This window comes from Drosophila ficusphila, unplaced genomic scaffold (assembly GCF_018152265.1).
Source record: "Drosophila ficusphila isolate 14025-0441.05 unplaced genomic scaffold, ASM1815226v1 contig_414, whole genome shotgun sequence".
Taxonomy (NCBI): Eukaryota; Metazoa; Arthropoda; class Insecta; order Diptera; family Drosophilidae; genus Drosophila; species Drosophila ficusphila.
The window spans coordinates 20062270-20082674 of record NW_025064328.1 but is presented as its reverse complement, the minus strand read 5'-3'; the positions used below and the strand labels follow the sequence as shown (position 1 = coordinate 20082674).

Below are 20405 nucleotides of genomic sequence, written 5' to 3'. Positions count from 1 at the left end.
TTCGGCCAAGGCATCATCCTGTTGACTGGCAAATTGCGAGATGACTTTGTTGCGATTGGAAGCAGTGGCTGCTGCTGCGTACGACTTTTTGTAGAAATCAAACAGCCGCTCCTGGACAAACAGAGATCAAATTAAAACTACCCCGCCTGGAGGGGACTTGACTGCAGTTACCAGTTCTCTTAATAACATATTTAAATGGCTTTGAGCACTTAGAATCGTTGGCTCAAGACCCGCCTGCAGCTGCCCACTGAATTGCAATGGAGGCAAGAACATTAAAACAGAGTTAAAGTTTGCAGACTTCTTATGGTTCGGTTCAAACTTTTTTTAATGATCTATTTTCCCTTTGAGTGGCCCTCTTCTGTTAAGTTTCGTTTGAAACCCCATGAGCTTGTTTTTAAGTGGCGACTACCCCATATGAGACGCATGCACATCGCGACTTAACCATTTTTCGGCTCACAGTAAGTTGCGCAGATTCGGCCACGCTTCTGTCATCATCCGCTATCTGGCTATCTGGTTCGTCACGAACTTCAAAATGTGGATTGGACTGTTATGTAAGAGATCTGTCACAAAAAACTTTTAATTGACCACCTCCTGCTGTCGGCGAGACGAAGAGAAAGAGATATAGACGAATAGAGATGCTCGAGACAACATCCAGTTACTTTTCTTTATTAAGGTCAATGTTAATGCTGCATCGAATGGGATTGAAATGTTTCGTGTTTTGACAATTCATGTTGACCGTTGCGATATCAACAAAGTAACAAATCGTTCGGGAGCAGGTGCTGGTTTCTTTAGAAGGTGTAGTGTGCTCCCTGATTTATTTCCTACTGAGTCTAAGTATACTTGCTAATTATCCCGTTTCGATAGCAATGAAAGCGCTGATCAGACAGCCAATATTTTCCAAATATCTAAACGGAAGTGCTATTTTAGAGCTCTTGACGCCTCAAGCAGTACATTTAAATTTAATAGCTATTAAAAAACCACATACCAGTAGCTAGGGAAGGCAATTGTGTAATGACTAAACTAAAATTGTGGGCGGGGGCGCCAAAACGAACGTGAAAGTGACAATTTATATTATACATATGTGACTCAAAGATAGAGTGTATTTCTAGGCCTCCCACGCGACTCCTCAGTCCCTCCCGTTTCTGCTGCTCTTTATAACAACGCCAGAGAAACTGGCTTAGGGGATAGCACGGTGTAACCTCGATGGATTGCTTTCCTTAATAAATTTACCCGTTTTATGGAAAAAAAAAACTTTTAATGTTTTCGTGTGATATGTACAGAATTTGACTTGCCTGCCATACTAATAGTTTCCTTCTCGCCGATTTAATTGCAGCTGGTACTTCCGCAAAATCAAACGCATTGAGGCTGAGAAAAAACTTCTACTGCCAGAGAACGAGCACGGTGCATTTTTAATTCGAGATTCCGAGAGCCGTCACAACGACTATTCGCTATCAGGTGCGTGCCCAACAAGGCGTTCAATTAGCAGTGTTGTGACTTATGTGACGGGGTTTTAATGTATAATTATTGAATAAATGTATAAATGCTTTTTGCAGTGCGCGATGGCGATACGGTTAAGCACTATCGCATCAGACAGTTGGACGAGGGCGGCTTCTTCATCGCCAGACGCACAACTTTCAGGTGAGTTCCCATCATTCGAGGGACCGCAAGCCGGCAGCTCCATAAAGCCGACGCACTTACACCTCTTTCTCTTCCAAAACAGAACCCTCCAGGAGCTGGTCGAACACTACTCCAAGGACTCGGATGGCCTGTGCGTCAACCTCTGCAAGCCGTGTGTTCAGGTAAGCCGAGAAGGGAATGCGGCTGACGTAGCCATTTTTTGCTTTGGTTTAATCGCGCATTACACACACCTTGCCGCAAAACGGGTGGATGCGGGGTATGATAACACTTACATTCGACATTATTATGCCTTGGTTTGTTCATTTCGAAATGCCCAACACGTGTATACTAAAGAACTCTTTTATATTTTCCTTGTATTTCTTTCATGTTTCTTTATTTAACACCAAATTATGTCTGTAAAATACTAACAATACAAAACGATAACCAAACCAACTCGAATAAAATAAAAATCAATAGACAAATTCTTTTTCGGGTGTCTTTGAGGTAGGATTTCTATCTAAGCCGTTATGATGTGCGTGTGTTCATTTCCTATCAACACAACCGTACCAAGTATTTATTCTGTCACCACCAATCAACACCCTCACTCAGAATTAAATTAACCGATCATATTCCATTATAGAATATACTGTAATAAAAACAATTCGAAATCAGACATACAGTCAGTGTTCAAATTGCAGTTAAGGCGATTCCTGGTTACCTACAGTCTCTACCAAACACTCCCGTGCGAAATTTGAAATAAATATTGTAATGTTTAATATCGCGTATCCAATTACTGCCAAAAAGCATTCAAGGGAAGCTGAAAATTGTGTCCGAGTTAATCGTCTAAAATGTTTTTACTTAGCAGCAATATCTACAGGTTAAAACTGGTATTTGGCACTCTGACTGTTTGACTTTGAACCCCGAATTAAGACCCTGCAAATCTATTCACATCCGTCCCAACTAATGGAACAAATACTTGTAATTTGTAAATAAGGCCTAAATGTACGCTAAACGTCCATTGCTCAATTGGCACGATCATTTTTCCAAGCCATACACTGTTGCGCCTGAAATTGTGCAATAGAAAAAGCATTTACTTATCGACTTCTCTGTCGTCCCCCATGTAACCGTCGCATCGCAGATCGAGAAACCTGTCACCGAGGGACTTTCGCATCGCACCCGCGATCAGTGGGAGATCGATAGGACGTCCCTCAAGTTTGTGCGCAAACTGGGCTCTGGACAGTTCGGAGATGTGTGGGAGGGACTGTGGAACAACACGACACCCGTGGCCATTAAGACCCTGAAGTCCGGTAAGTGTGCATTCCGATATAAGTCTAGTGGAATAGTTCAGTAAATTGTCCCCTGCTTTCAGGCACAATGGACCCGAAGGACTTCTTAGCGGAAGCACAGATCATGAAGAAACTGCGCCACACTAAGCTTATACAGCTGTACGCTGTCTGCACTGTAGAGGAGCCCATCTACATTATCACGGAGTTGATGAAGCACGGTTCACTGCTGGAATATCTACAAGGTATGCCGCGGACGAACCTGCGAGGATAAGTCGCGTCCAAAAACTTTTGCTGCTTGCATTACCCCAAATCGAATCGAATCGAACACTCTTTACCACCTACACGAACCGCCACGTCAACCAACCAACCAACAGCCGCTCGCTTATCATGTCATGGCACTTGCTTATTTTTGTTTTTAATATTTTTTAGCCATTGCAGGCAAGGGTCGTAGCCTCAAAATGCAGACGCTGATTGATATGGCCGCGCAAATAGCTGCTGGCATGGCCTACCTGGAGTCTCAAAACTACATTCACAGAGATTTGGCGGCACGCAATGTACTTGTTGGCGATGGTAACATCGTCAAGATTGCCGACTTCGGTTTGGCCAGGTATGTGTAGGACCCCGGGGGCGTCAAAAAAATTCAAACAAATACTCATACATATTCCGTTCAGGCTCATTAAGGAGGACGAGTACGAGGCACGAGTGGGCGCCCGCTTCCCCATCAAATGGACGGCTCCCGAGGCAGCAAACTACAGCAAATTCTCAATCAAGTCCGACGTCTGGAGCTTCGGAATTCTTCTTACAGAGCTGGTCACATACGGACGCATACCATATCCAGGTAAAACAGGCTCGGCTGACTCAGAAAGCCGCAGTTCCGGAACCATCTAATCAACCGACTCTACTCCTTAGGTATGACCAACGCCGAAGTCTTAACACAAGTGGAGCACGGCTACCGGATGCCGCAACCGCCCAACTGCGAGCCTCGCTTGTACGAGATTATGCTGGAGTGTTGGCACAAAGATCCGATGCGCAGACCCACGTTTGAGACGCTCCAGTGGAAGCTGGAGGACTTCTACACATCCGATCAAAGCGACTACAAAGAGGCGCAGGCCTACTGATAAATGCTTTACCGAGTCACGAACGCGGCTAGCACACGTGACGAGAAGCAAGAGAGCTGCAAATAATCGCCGGGCATCCCAAAACGGACAATTCTTACTAAGTTACTTACTTGAGTTTTGCATAGGTTTTCTACTGCTGCACATCGCGAAATGGGGCCATCTTCAGGGCCCTTGGGTGTGCTTGTCTAGGTAACTCCATACGATACGATTCATGTTATTAGCGTTTAAGCTAACAAGTAGTTGCTAAGATGGATGCAACTTCATTGGACGTTCCATTGGGACATTCGTTTTGTTGTTTATTATGACAAAAATATGAATACTTGGTACGTTCTGACACCCTTGTCGTATTTTTCGATTAATCTATTACACGTATTATTATTCATATAATGCATAAAGCATATACATACGCGCATACACACTTATATATATATATGAACACTTACATATAGATATACAGCCGTATAGTCAGAAGTATGCCTAGGAACCTCCTTTATTCAAATATGCAAGCACACACTTCCCCCAACCCTGATTTTTTAGTTAATAGGCAAATCTGAAAACAACATTTGCAGCTTGCAAATGTAAACAAATGATTCGCTTTTAGTTAATTCATTACGTACGTGTCTTACCCCAACTCTCACTCAACATTATCAACGACATTATATGCTTTATCACAAATAGAAAAGTAAAAAGCGAAACCAACGCCAATCATCAAGTGCTAGCTATACGCTACTTTGCCGTGCGCAGCAGCTAAAATCCATATGATTAATTATTTAGAGTTAAACTGTAATTTGTAACCATTTAATAATATTCAGCTTATGATTAAACATACATACATATATACAAAACGTGTACATTTAGAACAAGGATAATAAATTTCTCTATAATTTATAAATCTAAAATCCAAGACAATTGTAAATCGGACGTAATCGAATTGGCATTTCAGTCTGCTCCGTTTTGTACTCTTACAGCAGGTGCTTTAATTCTTGTTATAAATATGCCGAAAAAGTAAAAAGAACAACTCGCAACATTAGACATTTAAAGACTTTAGCTCTCTTTCAGAGACTTTTTTAAACAAATGTGGTTTTCATTACTTTAATTGTCTATTACATTTTCAAAACAAAGCCTTTTTTGTGTTGTCCAAATTAGCAACTTTGCCGCCCGGTTCGGTGCCGAGCTTAGAGAATTGTATTTCTTCGTTTTCTTTTTGCATTAACACAACTTATAGTAAAACATGTAGAAAACAATATGATTTATCGACAATAATTGCAAACATTTTGAGGAATTTTAAACCTAGAGACGATCTTTTTATTTTTTAATGTGGGCGGCAACTGTTTTAGTTTGGTTTCTCTCTTTGTAGAGCTGTGGTGAGTATTTGTGTAGGTCAATGGGTGAAAGAGTTAAGCAATTCTGTTCTTTCAAAATGTTAAAAAAACACATTGAAACTTGTTAAATTACCTAACCCACTTACATTTACTCTAAAGAAAGAATTAAACGAAGTCTGATTTTATTGACATATGCTAAAATTAGTATGAGTTTTAATGTAGTCTGTAAAAAAACTCTTAATCTCACTATGAATCTATATATGTACTGAATTGCACAAATTATCAAAATATGATTTTATAAGGCAGTTTTATTTAAAACACCGAGCCTACCGAAATTATAGAGGTTTTACACAATTTTGTCTATCATTCGGTGTAAATATGCTGACTGTCGCATGGGTTGCTTGAATTGAAAACCTATTCAACATTAAAACTCTATCATATTAAATATGTACAAAAATTATATGGAGAAAATAGTAATCATGTATAACGGTCGATTCAATTATATTAAACGAAGCCGAACCACACGCGGATCAAGCTTCTAACCCAAGTAATGTAGAAGTTAAGAAAATATGCTAACCACATTTGACGATATATGAATAAAGTAATATAATTATTTTTAAAACTATAGCTTTGATCCATGACAGGCGCCATATATGGGCATCGTCGGTCAACGCAGCCGCTTTACTCACTAATCACCTTTCTGGCCATACTTGATTAAATTTGGTCAATACGAACCCCAGAACCAGATTAACAATAGATTTGTTAGAGATCCCCCTAAAATGTCGCTCTCTGCTTCTGACAATGGGGATGGGTAGCGTCCGGACCCGCCCATAAACGAAGTCGACAAACAATGCCAATTGATGACAACCACAACTACGCCAAACATTCGTGTGTGAGTCAACAATGCGGCTTTGTTTTCGCCTCGATTTGCAGTGACGAGTGCGAGTGCGAGTGCGCGTGCGATTCTACACCACTATTTCCTTATAAGGCAACGCTTGTGCAGCTGTTTTTGGGGTTTCACTTGCCTCGCTCGCAATCAATCAACGTAAAATACAACTAAGTCTGGGCGGGGTCGCGTGATAAGCGGAGCGAATCCAAACTGAATCACACCCCATGCACTGATAGCCGAGGCGGCGGAAATCGAAGGCAGAGCTGACCAAGTGATTGGTTGGTTATCCAGACATTTCCTGCAAAACGATGTTTGCCCGCATCTGACTCAAACACCAGACCAGCGCTTGCCTTATTAGTAAGCGCTTTATCGCCGCCGACGCCCTCGTCGCCGCATGCCAGAGGAATGAGCGCATAAGCATCGGAATAACACTGCCGCAGATCGCCGCTTAGTCATGAGTTAGCCCAATGCTAGTAGCTGCCATTAACGAGTGAAGGAGCCAGGGGTATTTCAGTTCTTTTTGTCGCTTTATTATTAAGAAGCGGTTACAAGTATTTTAGTGGTATGGTATGTTTTATTTTAATACATATGTAGGAATGCGTGGAAGTAATGGAAATGCCAAATATGAGTCAATTTTATAAATGCCAATGTGCATATGAACTTGAATTTCGAATAGAACACAATATGGTTTGTTTATGCGTACGTGTGCAATTGTTGTGTAAAAAAGTAGATGGAATGCATTCTTCCGAAAGGAGCGGGAGTGTTGTGCGCCTGCTCCCGGTATTAATGTACTCATGCCCAATACTTCTGCCTCCCGTACTTCGTCTGTTATGGGTGTGTTCGGTGCGGCACGACCACGACCACGCCCAGCCCGGCTCCTGCTTAGAAGCACTTGCGGTGGACAATGGAGGGGCCGGACTCGTCGTATTCCTGCTTCGAGATCCACATCTGCTGGAAAGTGGACAGCGAGGCCAGAATGGAGCCACCGATCCAGACAGAGTATTTGCGTTCTGGCGGGGCCACAATCTTGATCTTCATTGTGGACGGAGCCAGAGCGGTGATCTCCTTCTGCATGCGGTCAGCAATGCCGGGATACATGGTGGTGCCGCCGGACAACACGGTGTTGGCATACAGATCCTTACGGATGTCGACGTCACACTTCATGATTGAGTTGTAAGTGGTCTCATGAATGCCGCAGGCTTCCATACCCAGGAACGAGGGCTGGAAGAGCGATTCGGGGCAGCGGAAACGCTCGTTTCCAATAGTGATGACTTGTCCGTCGGGCAGCTCGTACGACTTCTCCAGAGAAGAGCTAGAGGCGGCCGTGGCCATCTCCTGTTCAAAGTCGAGCGCTACGTAGCAGAGTTTCTCCTTAATGTCGCGCACGATTTCGCGCTCGGCGGTGGTGGTGAAAGAATAGCCACGCTCGGTCAGGATCTTCATGAGGTAGTCGGTCAGATCGCGACCAGCCAGATCCAGACGCAGGATAGCGTGGGGCAGGGCGTAGCCCTCATAGATCGGCACGGTGTGGGAGACACCGTCTCCGGAGTCCAGCACAATACCGGTGGTTCGGCCGGAAGCATACAACGACAGCACCGCCTGGATGGCAACATACATGGCCGGGGTGTTGAAGGTCTCAAACATGATCTGAGTCATCTTCTCACGGTTGGCCTTGGGATTCAATGGGGCTTCGGTTAGCAGAACGGGATGCTCCTCGGGGGCGACACGCAGTTCATTGTAGAAGGTGTGGTGCCAGATCTTCTCCATGTCGTCCCAATTGGTCACGATGCCGTGCTCGATGGGGTACTTCAGGGTGAGGATACCGCGCTTGCTCTGAGCTTCATCACCCACATACGAGTCCTTCTGGCCCATTCCAACCATCACGCCCTGGTGACGTGGACGGCCAACAATTGAGGGGAAGACGGCACGCGGTGCGTCATCACCGGCAAAGCCGGCTTTGCACATGCCAGATCCGTTGTCGACGACCAAAGCTGCAACCTCTTCATCACACATTTTGATGTAGATTGATTGGGATCTGGAATGGAATAGAACGCCAAATATGTACACTAGAATCGAGAAGCGACCGGTCAGCGCTGTCAGTCACAAAAGAATTTCGCCAAGTACAAGCAAAATGAAAATGTAGACAGACTCTTCTCAGCTCCCCGGAAAACTAAGGTGACGGAACGGAGCACAGGATTCGCGCACCAACCGACGAACAAAGAGGCAGACAGGAACCTTACCTTTTGTGGAAATATGTAAAACGAGTAGCTTTTAGTTATCCGCTGCGCAAACTTAGCACAATGACAGACGCTTCACGATTGAACTGACCGACGCCTTCTTTTCGAAGTAAAGTGGTTGAAAACCAGTGTGACCATCCGACATGGAAAATAAAGTGGTAATCAGCCATGAAAAAATGCCTTAATTCCACTCATCGTTTATTATTTATTCTGCTTGGAAAATATATTAAGGGTGTTCCTTACTCATTGGAGTAGTTAAAAGTTTAACGATAAAAAAGCAAAGAGACAATAGAAAATATTTTTATGCAACGAACCCAAGCACTTAACTAAAGAATACATTAAAAAAAATATTGTGTTTGCAAAGAAAGCTCAATCGTGGATTCATATTTACTTTGTTCAGTTTCTTGAACAAAAAATTGATATGTGGAAAAATACGCTGGTGAAGCTCTTACTGGTGTAAAATAAATCTTGGCAAATAATAAAACAATAGATTACTTCAAAATTATAAAAAACACTGCAAAATTTTCAAAACTACGAAACATTTTTAAACGTTATAAAGACATAAAGCATATTTTTATCACCCGTATACTTTAATATATTTTCACTAATGTATGTTGTTTTTAAATGTGCCGTTCCCAATTACAAAACAAACATCAGTGGAAACGGCTATTCCGCAGATGCGCACGGCATATCTTTTGGTTATCGCTTCTATTTTGTTGAATTTTCCTCGTTTTTCAACACATTACCCTTTGTTTCAGCCCGACTAACAACCCCTTCATCAGACACCCTAGAATTGTTGAATTCTGATAAGAGCAACTAGTCATCATTATGGTGGACATCAACTTGGAATGCGTACATCAGATAGAGCCGAAGACCCGCTCCACGGGGCAGCAGCAGCAGGGTCTGAAGGAGGCCTACTTGGAGGCGGTACGCATTTTGCTGGTATTGTTGGAGAACGTTCTGGCTCAGCCGGAGAACTCCAAGTTCCGTACCATACGTTTGGAGAACAAAGCGATCAAAGAGAAGCTACTCACCCTGCCCGGCTGCGAGAGGCTGCTGGACGCCATTGGCTTTATTCGCGCCCCTGAATCCAACGTTTACACCTTACCCACCGATGTGTCCCTGCAGCAGGTGCAGAAGTATCGGGATGCACTGAGCGAACGGCGTTCTGCCTGGCTTAGCGGCACCTTGCCAAAGAGTAAGCTTGTCTCTGGGGGGCAGAAATAAGCAAGTCCTAGTCCTCAACTTTGAGTCTTCAATAGGTCCGCCCCAGCATAGCGCCGCCAGCAACACGCTTTCGCCCCTGTTTATCAAGCCATCGGTGGAGTACCGCCAACGTATTGCTTTTCCTCGGGTGCTGGTAAGCGGGCGCCCAACAAGATCAGTCTTGGCTGGGCTCTCACCTGGATACTTGTTTTCAGCGAACCACCAACAACTTTTTACAGTCGCTGGAACTGTACTCTGATGCCGTCATGCAGTACGAGGACGAGCTGCTGCTGGCTACTGGCCGTACTCTGATACCCGTGGAAGAACTGACCGAAAAAGCTAGTGAAAAGTTGATGGAAATGCAGGAGCAGATTGCCTCAGGAGAGTGCCAAGAAAAGGAGCCCTGTGTCCGCGATCTGCTGCTCGTGGAGCTGGTCAACTGGTTCAACACGCAGTTCTTTCAGTGGGTAAACAACATACCCTGCAGAGTTTGCGGAAGTGAGGAGGGCAAGCTACGGCGGACCCAAAAGGAGGGAGATGTCCGTGTGGAAGTCACCGTCTGCTGCGGCCAGGAGAGCAAGTTTTATCGCTACAACGACATTTCCCAGCTTCTGGTCTCACGAAAGGGCCGTTGCGGAGAGTATGCTAATTGTTTTACATTCTTTTGCCGCTGCATGGACTACGATGCACGTATTGTGCACTCCCACTTCGACCACGTGTGGTCTGAGGTGTACTCCGATGCGCAGATGCGCTGGTTGCACGTTGACCCTTCAGAGAATGTTGTGGACTCGCCACTTATGTATCAGCACGGGTGGAAACGCCACATCGACTACGTGCTCGCCTACTCGCGCGACGACATCCAAGACGTGACATGGCGCTACACAAACGACCATCAAAAAATCCTACAACTGCGCAAACTGTGTAGTGAAAAGGAACTGGTGCAAACACTGGATCAGATTCGCTCAAAGCGGCGACGAAATTGCACCGCTGAAAGGATATTGTTCCTTGGGCAGCGCAACATGTGCGAAGTTATCAGCTTGACCCTCGAGCGGTAAGCTTTTAATACCATAGCATAGCTTACCAGCGACTACCGCTCTAATTTTTTTTCCTCTTTCTTCTAAGGGTTCCAACGGAAAACGAGCTTAAGGGAAGAAGCTCAGGCAGTCTCTCATGGCGACAGTCGCGGGGAGAGCACACTTTCACCAACGTTTGTGACCTTTGATTGCCTTTTGGTCCTTTATAACGACTTATGCATTTTGTTACAGATTTTTGTCTTCACCCTATACGAAGCCGAGCTAAAGAAACGACAACTCAATTTGCGTTACAGTTGCGCCACCGACACGTATGAACGATATGTCAATGGTAGGTTCAAATGAATGCATTTTCCTGGAACTATTCTTAACTTCTAAGTCCTTAGATACCGGAGTCGTCACTATTCTGGATACCTATAAAACCTGGCAAAAAGCGCAATTTTCCTCAAAAAATGTTTTTCGAAAAGTAGAGCGCGATTGGAAAATGGCTTATTTGGCTAGAGTAGAGGACACTGATAGTGGTGAAATTGTCTGGAAGTTTGACTTTAGCAAGAGCTGTCTGAAGGTTAAATCTTACAAGTTGGTATTCGAGACAAAAACTTTTGGAGAAGGAAAAATCACTGTAACCATTGAAGCTATTGATGGAAGCGCTTCCGTCGAAAATGCCAGTGGATTCCAGATTGTGGCTAAGCTTACCGGCGGTAAGGGCGACGTTGCGTGGCAGCACACTCAACTATTTAGGCAGAGTTTGAATTCCCGGGACTACCCCTTCGAACTTCATGTGGAATTACACTAAATAATTGTATTAAAGATATTCCGATAAAGATATAATGATTGTAAAAAGGCATGTACGATTCCCAGAACGGATAAAAAAATTAAATACAATAATGTATAATTTATATTAGGATTAAGGTTATGGCACATGGTGCTATTTAAGTCATTCTCCTTAAAGCCTAAAAGCGTTGTTAAAAAAAAAACTAAGAAAAAACTTTTCTTAAACTGTGACTATTCTAAAAAAAATAGATTTATTGTCTCAGGTGACATGCAGGGACGGTCGCTGAAAAAAATTTAGGGGGTTGTAGGACAGAAAGTATGTATATACATATATTCTTTATCAGCATCACGATCTGAATCAAAATACGTCTGTACGTCTTTCCGTCTGTCCTCCTGTCTGTTTCTATGTAAGCTAGTCTCTCAGTTTCAAAGCTATTTTGTTGAAACTTTACCAAAAGTATATACGTCGAAACGGGGCGAATCGGGCGACTATATCAGAGAGCTTTAGTACGAGAAATTAAAAAAAAAAATTATCACGCCGTTTTTTTGATCATTTTTTTTTTTTTTTTTTTTCTTCCAAATGCTGTTTTTATACCATTGCAGAGCAAAAGGTTATTATAATTTCAGTCAAAGGTTTGCAACGCAGTGAATATATGCATATATATACAGTGAATCACATTAATATTCGGGTTTTCATTTTCTCAATTACAAATGCAAAAAAAAAGATTATAACAAGAAAGGAAGCTAGCTTCGGCAAGCCGAAGCTTATATACCCTTGCAGTCATCAAATAAATCGAACAAAATACATAAAGGCTAAACAACATCGAAGCTAAGACGATTATTCTATTCATTTTCCATATTTTCGACTATAGATCATATGGGAGCTATATGATATAGTTGTCCGATTTTGATCAAATTTAGTCCTTAGAAAACTTTATATTCCAAAAATCATGCTTATCTAATAAAAACCAACGATGTTATAATTTTATTTCCGGTATTTCTATATAGATTTTTCGATCTTTCCTATGGCAGCTATAAGATATAGATGACCGATTTTTATGAAACTTTTTTCTCAATATAAGGGTTGTTAAAAAACTTGATATTCAAAAAATCATGCTCGTGGGTTAAAAATCAACGATGTTATCAAATTTATTTCCATTAATTCTATATATATTTTTCGATCTCTCCTATGGCAGCTATATGATAGAGTTATCCGATTTTGATCAAATTTAATCCAGAATTCAATAACAGTTAGAAAACGCCATCTTGAAGAATTCAAGTCGATCTGATAAAAAACAACGGCGTGAGAATTTTTTATTTCATTCTCTCGTATGGGAGCTATCCGATATAGTCGGCCGGTCCGGCTCGTTCCGACTTATATACTGCGTGCAATAACTATACACCTTTTGGGAAAGTTTTAGCAAGATAGCTTTAAAACTGAGAGACTAGTTTACATAGAAACAGACAGACGGACAGACAGACAGACGGACAGACGTACAGACGTATTTCGATTCAGATGGTGATGCTGATCAAGAATATATATACTTTATGGGGTCTGAGGTGTCTCCTTCACTGCGTTGCAAACTTCTGACTGAAATTATAATACCCTTTTGCTCTGCAAGGGTATAAAAAGACTTTCAAAAAAAATTGTTGATAGAAAACGAAAGCCTTTTTTATTTCCTATTCATAAAGATAAATACAAAAAAAATGTATTTAAAATTAAAAATAAAATTAAACAAAAAAGAATAACAACTCAAAATTTACGTTACTTTAATATTAGGTATTTGTTTTTAGAACTAAGAAAAAACTATTTTATCTAAAAATTAAATTTATTCTAATATTAGGTGTGAGCATATTTAAAAATTTTTTTGGTGTATTTGCCGCCAATTTTCGCCCACTCTTCAGGAAGAGTTTTTTTTTAAATCCGCTAAAGAAGATATCGGCGTTTGGTGTACCCGGCGGTCCAATTCACTCCGCAATTTTTCAATGAGATTGAGATCAGGTGCTTGAGGCGACGTTTCCAAGACTTTTGGGCAGTTTTAAAGCAACCAGGACTTGTCTTTATGGGCTTTGTGCTTTGGGTCATTGTCCTGATTTAATTTAAATATGTTTCCAATACCCATTTTCTCCGCCGACTGCTTAATATTTTCTTTTAAAATTGTAAAATACTGATCTTTGTTCATGATGCCATCAATAAACACCAAGTTCCCCACTCCTTTTGTGGAAATGCAGCCCCAAAACACCACACTTCTCCCACCAAGTTTCACTTTTGGCCTTAGGTGATTTTTGTGCAGCTCTGTATTTTGTCTCCGCCAAACCATGGTCTTGCCGTCACTCCCGAAAAGATTAAACTTGCTCTCGTCTAGGAAAATAACATCGTCCCACCAGCTTTGGTCCTTTTTGGAGTACTCCTGGGCACAGTTTTCCTCAACTTTCGGTTGCGGCCAGATAGCAAAGGTTTTTTTTCGAGCAATTCTGCCGTTGTACCCATGTTTTTTTTATGGTACGCCAAAAAGTTTGCGCCGAAACTGCCTTCCCGTGATCGGCAAAGGGTTCAGCCAACACTTCTGTTGCACAAAGTCGAGGATTTTTTTTTACTTTTCGAAATTCCGGCTTCTTCTAGAAGAACTAGCTTTCTTTCTTGTTTGTTCTTTATATCGGTTATGTCAGATTTTTTAGAAGATGCAACTTTTTGTTTTTAAAAAATATTGAGAAGCTGATATGAAAAATTTAATATACCACGCTTTGGTCAGCCGAAGAAGAAGTTGGGTCCAAAATATTTTACATTTTAAATTTGAAAATTGGAATGTTTGACCCTTTTTTGACCATGTTTGCCCACCTCTTAGATTTTTTTGACCTCACAGTGAGATTCAGATGAACGATCCTACGATCCTGCGGTTCTTGAGATTGCATACTTGTTTATTATAAATTAAATACAAACTGAATAAGTTTCCTCAAAATCTTAGTCGACTTACAAGTGGTCGTATTTGCTTTGGACTATTAGTAATTTGATTTCGCATATCATATCTTTTTGGTTAAGCTTTGATAACAAATATACACATATACATCCTGTCTGTCTGCTCTAACTCTAGAGATAAAAGCTCGAAAGTAATCAAAAATCGATTTTGATCGAGTTACCAATTTTATTGTTTGTGAATCACTACGGACATTGCGTCCCCCGGAAGTTATTAAAATAATAATGCTATTGATTTCCGCTTTACTTTACTTTTACACAGTGGCGTAACTATACCATCTGGGGCCCGTGGCAAATTTTTTTGATGGGGCCCTGTCATTTTAATAAACCGCTTAAGGGGGGCTTCTCATGTAATATGTCAAAAAGTAGTTGTTTTTTGGGAATTTTTTTCACTTGGAAATTGAAAACTTACACGATTAATTTTTTGCATATATTTGAAGACATGTTTAAAGTATGAGAAAAACATTTTTGAAAATTCTAAAAAACAAAATGGCGGACTTATTCAAGGTCGCGTGTGGCGCGACGCGGCTGACGGATTTATTGCGGTACAGTGTGGAGCCCAAAGTTTTCATCGGAAAAATACAAAAAACATTTTTTAATATTCAGCAGGGTTCCCCCGAGTGCATGAATGTCTGCAACTTCAAAAAATTCGATTTTAAAATATTGAAATCACGTTTTGAAAAAAAATTGCAATTTTTTCGAATTTTTTTGTTGCTGAATTGGGCTGAAAAGTGTATAAAATAACTTTTTTTTCACAATTTCAGATATTCATACACTCGTTCAATGTATAATCTGCAAAACACTTTTTAGAAATCAAAAATCGGTTCAGTAGTTTTTTCGTAATCGTGTACCGCGTTTTTAAAATCATAGTATTGAGAAAAGATGATTTAAAGTTTTGAGTTAGTGGGTCTTGAACTTGTTTGCGCGCTCGTTCGATCACTCACATTTTCCATAATATTGAGAGTTGAGTCATAAAACTTCGGGAATATACTCTCAAGACGTTATTCTATCGATCTATGAAAAAAAAATCGTTTTTTTTAAATTTTACATGAGAAGCCCCCTTAAGTAGTTAGTTATCCGACACTGTATACATTTATATAGATCCAGAACTTAAAATATGTATATTTATATTATCAATTCAAATAAAATACACAGGTTCTTATAACACATAGAACAAAATCGGCCTCTTGAGCCGGGGCCCTCTTGGGTCGGGGGCCCGTGGCATTTGGCCACCTCTGCCACCCTATAGTTACGCCACTGCTTTTACATCTGGTCACTTAAAAACATGCCTTAGGTTGAGGAAGAGTATGTTGAAAAATACTATGACGGTTCAGATGTAGTCTCCAAAAACGTACTTAGAGGTGAGGGTACTGGTTACAGATGGGATTTGACCGTCTCTGAGAAAAAAAGGTCAATTTATATTTTGCCAAAAATTGGACACAGTTTGTCCACTTACTTGGTTTGCGATTTGACAACGCGCCGCACGTTCGTCATTATGGTGTCGATGTCTGAGGTCTTGCCCGATCGGTTAAGAGCTTCGCACAGCGTCTGAATAAAGGGAGTGCCATCCTCCGTGCGGTAGGAAACATATCCCTCGTAGGTGCTGTAGCACTTAAGGATCTCGTTGGGAGACCCGTTGGGTTGTGCTGCATCTGTCATAAAGCCACCCAGTTCGTTGGCCCCCTTGCAGGCTTGGACGAACAGCAGCTTAGGCTTGTCCTTAAGCGTCCGATTGCGCAGGAGTGGGAAGAGAACGTCGTAGTCCAGAGAGTAATCGTCATCCCTTGCTGCGAGTCTGTCGTGCCGCGTTCCATGGGTGAGAATCACAAGGACCAGTGCGCTCTTGTCCTGAAAGTCCTTGCGTTCCACTGCCGAGAATATGGGTTACAATACAGACCGAATGATAAAAAAAACACATGCTCTACTCACGCATCTCCACCGTCCGCTTAATGGTATTCAGAGTGGCGTCGTTAATGACCTCAACTTTGCACTTCAGCTGCTCAAAGGTGGCGCGCAGGACCTTCACATCCTGGGCACTTCCGGTGCGGAACTCGTTCTTGCTGTCAAAGCGCTCGTGGTTAAAGATATACACTCTGGCGGGCTTAAGCTTGATCTTGGACAGGCTTGACTTGGAAGTTCCCAGGCTGGCAGCACTATTGCCCTGCGCGTCGAGGGTGCGGGTACTGGGAGCTGTAGCTGTAGCCTTGGGCTTGGTCGCTGAGGAGCTTAGGCTGATGTAGGGCCTAGGCGCCGCAGTTGAGGTCAATGGCTTGTCAGCTGGCTTGGGCGCTGGCTTAAAGAAACTTGTGAAAGAAGAGCTGGGCGGCGAGGGCTTGGGAGTACTAGCACTGGACAGACTCTTAACAGAACTGGCACTTGAGCTAGCGGTTCCTGGGCCCTTGGCGTATGGAGATGTGTAGGTGATGGCCAGGCTCGGCTTCTGGGCGTATGGCGAGACGTAGGAGGAGGCCGAGCTGTTGGCCGAGGAGGCAAACGGTGACCAGGCAGGCTTGCTACCCATGCCCTTGAGGTCCACGCGATGCGTCTCTAGGTGCTGGGTGACCTTTTGCCCGTTCTTTTTGGTCACCGTCGTCTGTTCAGTCTTGACCAACGTGCTCGACCGTTTCCCGGCGTTGCTGGCCGTGGCCTTGAAGGGCTGTGTGGAGCGGAAGGAGACACCGTTTAGGCTGGGGGGCCGGGAACGCGAGGTGGTTGTTGTTGTGGTGGTGGTAGTGCCGGTGGCTCCCTCGCCACCCATTCTCATTTGGGCGAAAAGGGCCTCCAGCTCCGCCTGACTGGGTGTTCGACGCGTCGTCGTCTCCGTGATAAACGCCCGCTGTGTGTGCGTCACCGTCTGCCGGGTGGAGAGAAAGGTGACCGTCTGTTTGTTGCTGTCCGTGATGGTTGAGTTCTGCACAGCCGTGTTAGTTGTCTCTGTGGCGGCACTGGTGGTCTTGACGCGCGTGCGCGGGTCCTGCAACGCCAGCGCCTGGCTGGGCTGGCAGCGATCCGTCTCACTCTTCTTGCTCCACCAACCCATTATCGCTGCGGATTGCGTGTGGCTAGTCTTCGTATCTTTTCTCGTTCCTCCGCTCTGTGATGCAAAGCTTTGTTGTGTGCTTGTGCTGGGAACGACGTTTCTCGCCACACTGAAAGGCGAAAAGAATTCCGCAGAAAGAGCGCTGCCGAGATAAGGTGGCTTATTCATCGGGTGCCCCCCGCCGCTCTGATCTGATTTTATCCGACTCCTCGGCTCTCCGCCACTGTGCTAAAAGCAAGTCGTTGTGTGCGTTATCTGGAGCTTTTGCGCTCCGACGGGGCTGATAACCGGGTCCGGCTATGAGTCTCACTCTCTCTAGGGGTAAACCCCTGCGCACACATAGTAATACTTTTCATGTCGGAAGATCTTACCTGTTATAAACAACCTAAGCAATCTAGTTCTACAGAAACACCTGAGGAGGAAGTTCTCTCTCTCTCTTTATCTTAGGAAGATGCCTTAAGTATAGAAATGCAAAAGTATATAGCACCACCACAACAAACAAGTGAAACCCAGCGGGAAAGTGAGAAGTAGGTTTTTAGAAGTAGGTTTTCGGTTTTAAGTCTACTGGAAATCCTGCTTCTTTTAGCAGGCGTAGGGGTAGGAGTTGAAAATTTCGGTCCGCTATATAAGGGTGGGTTTCTGAAACCTGTGGATTTTTACATAGAAACCTCCTTTACCCCTTCCTTTTGTGTGTCACCCCCGTGTATTTTGAAAGGAGAGACGGCAAAAATGTAAGGGGTGAAGGAGGTTTTTGCCCTTCCGCTTGTATGAAGAAATCTCTGGAAAATAGCATATCTTCCACATCTTTTTTCCCGCTGGGAAGTTATTGGCATTCATTTGCATTTTGTTTACTATACATATGTACATGTTCATGTTCGTACATATATGTTTTTATTTGGATGCCCTCTTGCCGTCTTATTCATCCCTACCGATTCTGTAAGCTTAACAGTTTCCAAGAATTTCATATATTAAAGGCAACAATCAGCTGTTTAAAATAAAACAAAACAACTTTTCACGTATGGAAGAGAGCAGCTTCTCTTATTTCCGACCTAACCTTTACGATCTCTTTACCTTTTCAACTACACTAACTAACAAGTACTATTTTTTTGTCATTTTGTACTAAGTTTTAAAAACTTTTTAAGGTCGCTAAGCGCGTTGAAGTGTTGTTAAAGTTTTATTAGCCTGGACGACGAAAATATATATGTATGTATGTACATACATTTCTAGATCTTTCCTATAGCAGCATATTTAATAGTCGCTAACAAACTAGATTTTCCGAAACTCTCGATTCTGCGATAATCAAATATAGAGAATAGTTCCATTCATTTGATATTTATTTTTTATTTTTCCTATGTCAGTTATACGATATAGTTGTTCGATTTTTATGATATTTAATTCTAAGTCCCAGATTTTTTGGGAAACACCATCAGCAAAAAATCAACTGCGTTCAAGTTTTCCCCGTTATTTTTTATGGGAATTATGTATATGATATAGTGGGCGATACCGAGTTGCGCAAAAAAGTGAAGGAGACACCTCAACCCCACAAAGTATATACATATATTCTTAATCAGCATCACCATCCGAATCGAAATACGTCTGTCCTTCTGTCTGGTTCTACGCAAACTAGTCTCTCAAATACCCTTGAATAGAGAAAAAAATTTCATAAAAATCAGACTACTATATTATATAGCTACCGTAGGAAAAATCGAAAAATGTATGGGTGATTCCATATCAGATTTACAGTCGATATTGGGAAATTCGATGAGATATTTTTTTTCATGCTCTTTATCGAAAATAAATCGACACGTATTTTTTTATATGGCTCAGAAAATTTTTTTGACAAAGTTATGATTTTTTGAATTTTTGATGAACTGCCCTTTTTTTGATGACAGTCGCGTTTTCCAGCCCCAATAACTCGAAAACCGTACGTCGCAGAAAAAAAATGAATAGGAAGTAAAAATTTCATCCTTCCTTCTTCTTTGCAAAACTTTCGTGAAAAAATTTTTTTAAACAATTTTTCACCACAAAAAGTTCAAATGTTTATAACAAATTAGTTTTTCTCCAACTTGGACATTTTTGATTTTTTTTTTTTTTTCACAATAAATCCCTCAATTTCTTCTGATGAACATAGTAAAATTTCAGAATGGTATCAAAATTAGTTTTTGAGTTATAGAATTTTAAAGATTATCATGCACGGTCCGCGCGCTCGGTCTCAGGGCGTGCGCCGACCAACGACTCTAACGAGCGTCAATTCGCTTCGCGCGCGCATAGTAAGGGTCAATAAAATGAATTTTTAATGCTATTTAATTCTATAACTCAAAAACTAATTTTGATACCATTCTGAAATTGTAGTATGTTCATCAGAAGAAATTGAGGGATTTATTGTGAAAAAAAAAAATCAAAAATGTCCAAGTTGGAGAAAAACTAATTTGTTATAAACATTTGAACTTTTTGTGGTGAAAAATTGTTTAAAAAAAATTTTTTCACGAAAGTTTTGCAAAGAAGAAGGAAGGATGAAATTTTTACTTCCTATTCATTTTTTTCTGCGACGTACGGTTTTCGAGTTATTGGGGCTGGAAAACGCGACTGTCATCAAAAAAAGGGCAGTTCATCAAAAATTCAAAAAATCATAACTTTGTCAAAAAATTTTCTGAGCCATATAAAAAATACGTGTCGATTTATTTTCGATAAAGAGCATGAAAAAAATATCTCATCGAATTTCCCGATATCGACTGTAAATCTGATATGGAATCACCCGTATATAGAATTAACGGAAATAAAATAATAACATCGTTGTTTTTTTTACCAGACAGTCATGATTTTAGGAATGTAGAGTTTTCTAATGACTATTGAATTTCAAATTAAATTTCATCATAATAGGACAACTATATCAAATAGCTTTCATATAAAC

General features: G+C 41.8%; 4 protein-coding genes across 7 annotated transcripts in view; 2 read left to right on the top strand and 2 right to left on the bottom strand.

Annotated features, from left to right (window-relative positions):
- Positions 1 to 4920, top strand: part of LOC108091132 (tyrosine-protein kinase Src42A) — a 35707-nt gene extending 30787 nt beyond the window's left edge. For 2 of the 3 annotated variants that reach the window (XM_017190164.2, XM_017190162.2), the window contains exons 3-10: positions 1334 to 1455; positions 1554 to 1638; positions 1721 to 1799; positions 2756 to 2924; positions 2987 to 3145; positions 3333 to 3510; positions 3575 to 3741; positions 3813 to 4920. In XM_017190164.2, the coding sequence (XP_017045653.1) occupies positions 1334 to 1455; positions 1554 to 1638; positions 1721 to 1799; positions 2756 to 2924; positions 2987 to 3145; positions 3333 to 3510; positions 3575 to 3741; positions 3813 to 4021 (1168 nt within the window). In that variant the 3' untranslated portion in view covers positions 4022 to 4920. The remainder of the gene's footprint in view (positions 1 to 1333; positions 1456 to 1553; positions 1639 to 1720; positions 1800 to 2755; positions 2925 to 2986; positions 3146 to 3332; positions 3511 to 3574; positions 3742 to 3812) is intronic. The other variant, XM_017190163.2, reaches the window with a different exon arrangement.
- A 1820-nt stretch (positions 4921 to 6740) lies between these two features.
- LOC108091135 (actin-42A) lies at positions 6741 to 8607 on the bottom strand. The gene is made up of 2 exons (XM_017190169.1): positions 8473 to 8607; positions 6741 to 8267 (listed from the first exon to the last, which is right to left on the bottom strand). The coding sequence occupies exon 2, from the start codon at positions 8243 to 8245 to the stop codon at positions 7115 to 7117; it is 1131 nt and encodes a 376-aa protein (XP_017045658.1). The 5' UTR covers positions 8246 to 8267; positions 8473 to 8607; the 3' UTR covers positions 6741 to 7114.
- A 596-nt stretch (positions 8608 to 9203) lies between these two features.
- On the top strand, positions 9204 to 11698 carry LOC108091133 (peptide-N(4)-(N-acetyl-beta-glucosaminyl)asparagine amidase). Of its 2 annotated transcripts, none has more exons than XM_017190166.2 (6): positions 9204 to 9667; positions 9732 to 9829; positions 9915 to 10726; positions 10798 to 10882; positions 10941 to 11037; positions 11093 to 11698. In XM_017190166.2, the coding sequence occupies exons 1-6, from the start codon at positions 9298 to 9300 to the stop codon at positions 11500 to 11502; spliced, it is 1872 nt and encodes a 623-aa protein (XP_017045655.1). In that variant the 5' UTR covers positions 9204 to 9297; the 3' UTR covers positions 11503 to 11698. The 2 variants fall into 2 exon arrangements, with proteins under 2 accessions (XP_017045655.1, XP_017045654.1); XM_017190165.1 differs by having other exon boundaries at positions 9205 to 9667; positions 9891 to 10726.
- Positions 11699 to 15306: 3608 nt separating this feature from the next.
- Positions 15307 to 17615, bottom strand: LOC108091134 (flocculation protein FLO11). Its single transcript, XM_017190168.2, has 3 exons — positions 16384 to 17615; positions 15911 to 16322; positions 15307 to 15851 (listed from the first exon to the last, which is right to left on the bottom strand). Exons 1-3 carry the CDS (start codon positions 17492 to 17494, stop codon positions 15785 to 15787), a joined length of 1590 nt encoding a protein of 529 aa, XP_017045657.1. The 5' UTR covers positions 17495 to 17615; the 3' UTR covers positions 15307 to 15784.
- Positions 17616 to 20405: the final 2790 nt, after the last annotated feature.

What these genes read in the sequence shown, in the direction of transcription:
- LOC108091134 (XM_017190168.2), bottom strand. Translation starts at nt 17,494, where the DNA reads ATGGGTTGGTGGAGCAAGAAGAGTGAGACGGATCGCTGCCAGCCCAGC. An exon ending in TAAGCGGACGGTGGAGATGC is followed by an intron (nt 16,323 to 16,383) that starts GTGAGTAGAGCA and finishes TATTCTCGGCAG; the next exon opens with TGGAACGCAAGGACTTTCAG. An exon ending in GTTGTCAAATCGCAAACCAA is followed by an intron (nt 15,852 to 15,910) that starts GTAAGTGGACAA and finishes TTTTTTTCTCAG; the next exon opens with AGACGGTCAAATCCCATCTG.
- LOC108091135 (XM_017190169.1), bottom strand. Translation starts at nt 8,245, where the DNA reads ATGTGTGATGAAGAGGTTGCAGCTTTGGTCGTCGACAACGGATCTGGC.
- LOC108091133 (XM_017190165.1), top strand. Translation starts at nt 9,298, where the DNA reads ATGGTGGACATCAACTTGGAATGCGTACATCAGATAGAGCCGAAGACC. An exon ending in TAGCGGCACCTTGCCAAAGA is followed by an intron (nt 9,668 to 9,731) that starts GTAAGCTTGTCT and finishes AGTCTTCAATAG; the next exon opens with GTCCGCCCCAGCATAGCGCC. An exon ending in ATCAGCTTGACCCTCGAGCG is followed by an intron (nt 10,727 to 10,797) that starts GTAAGCTTTTAA and finishes CTTTCTTCTAAG; the next exon opens with GGTTCCAACGGAAAACGAGC.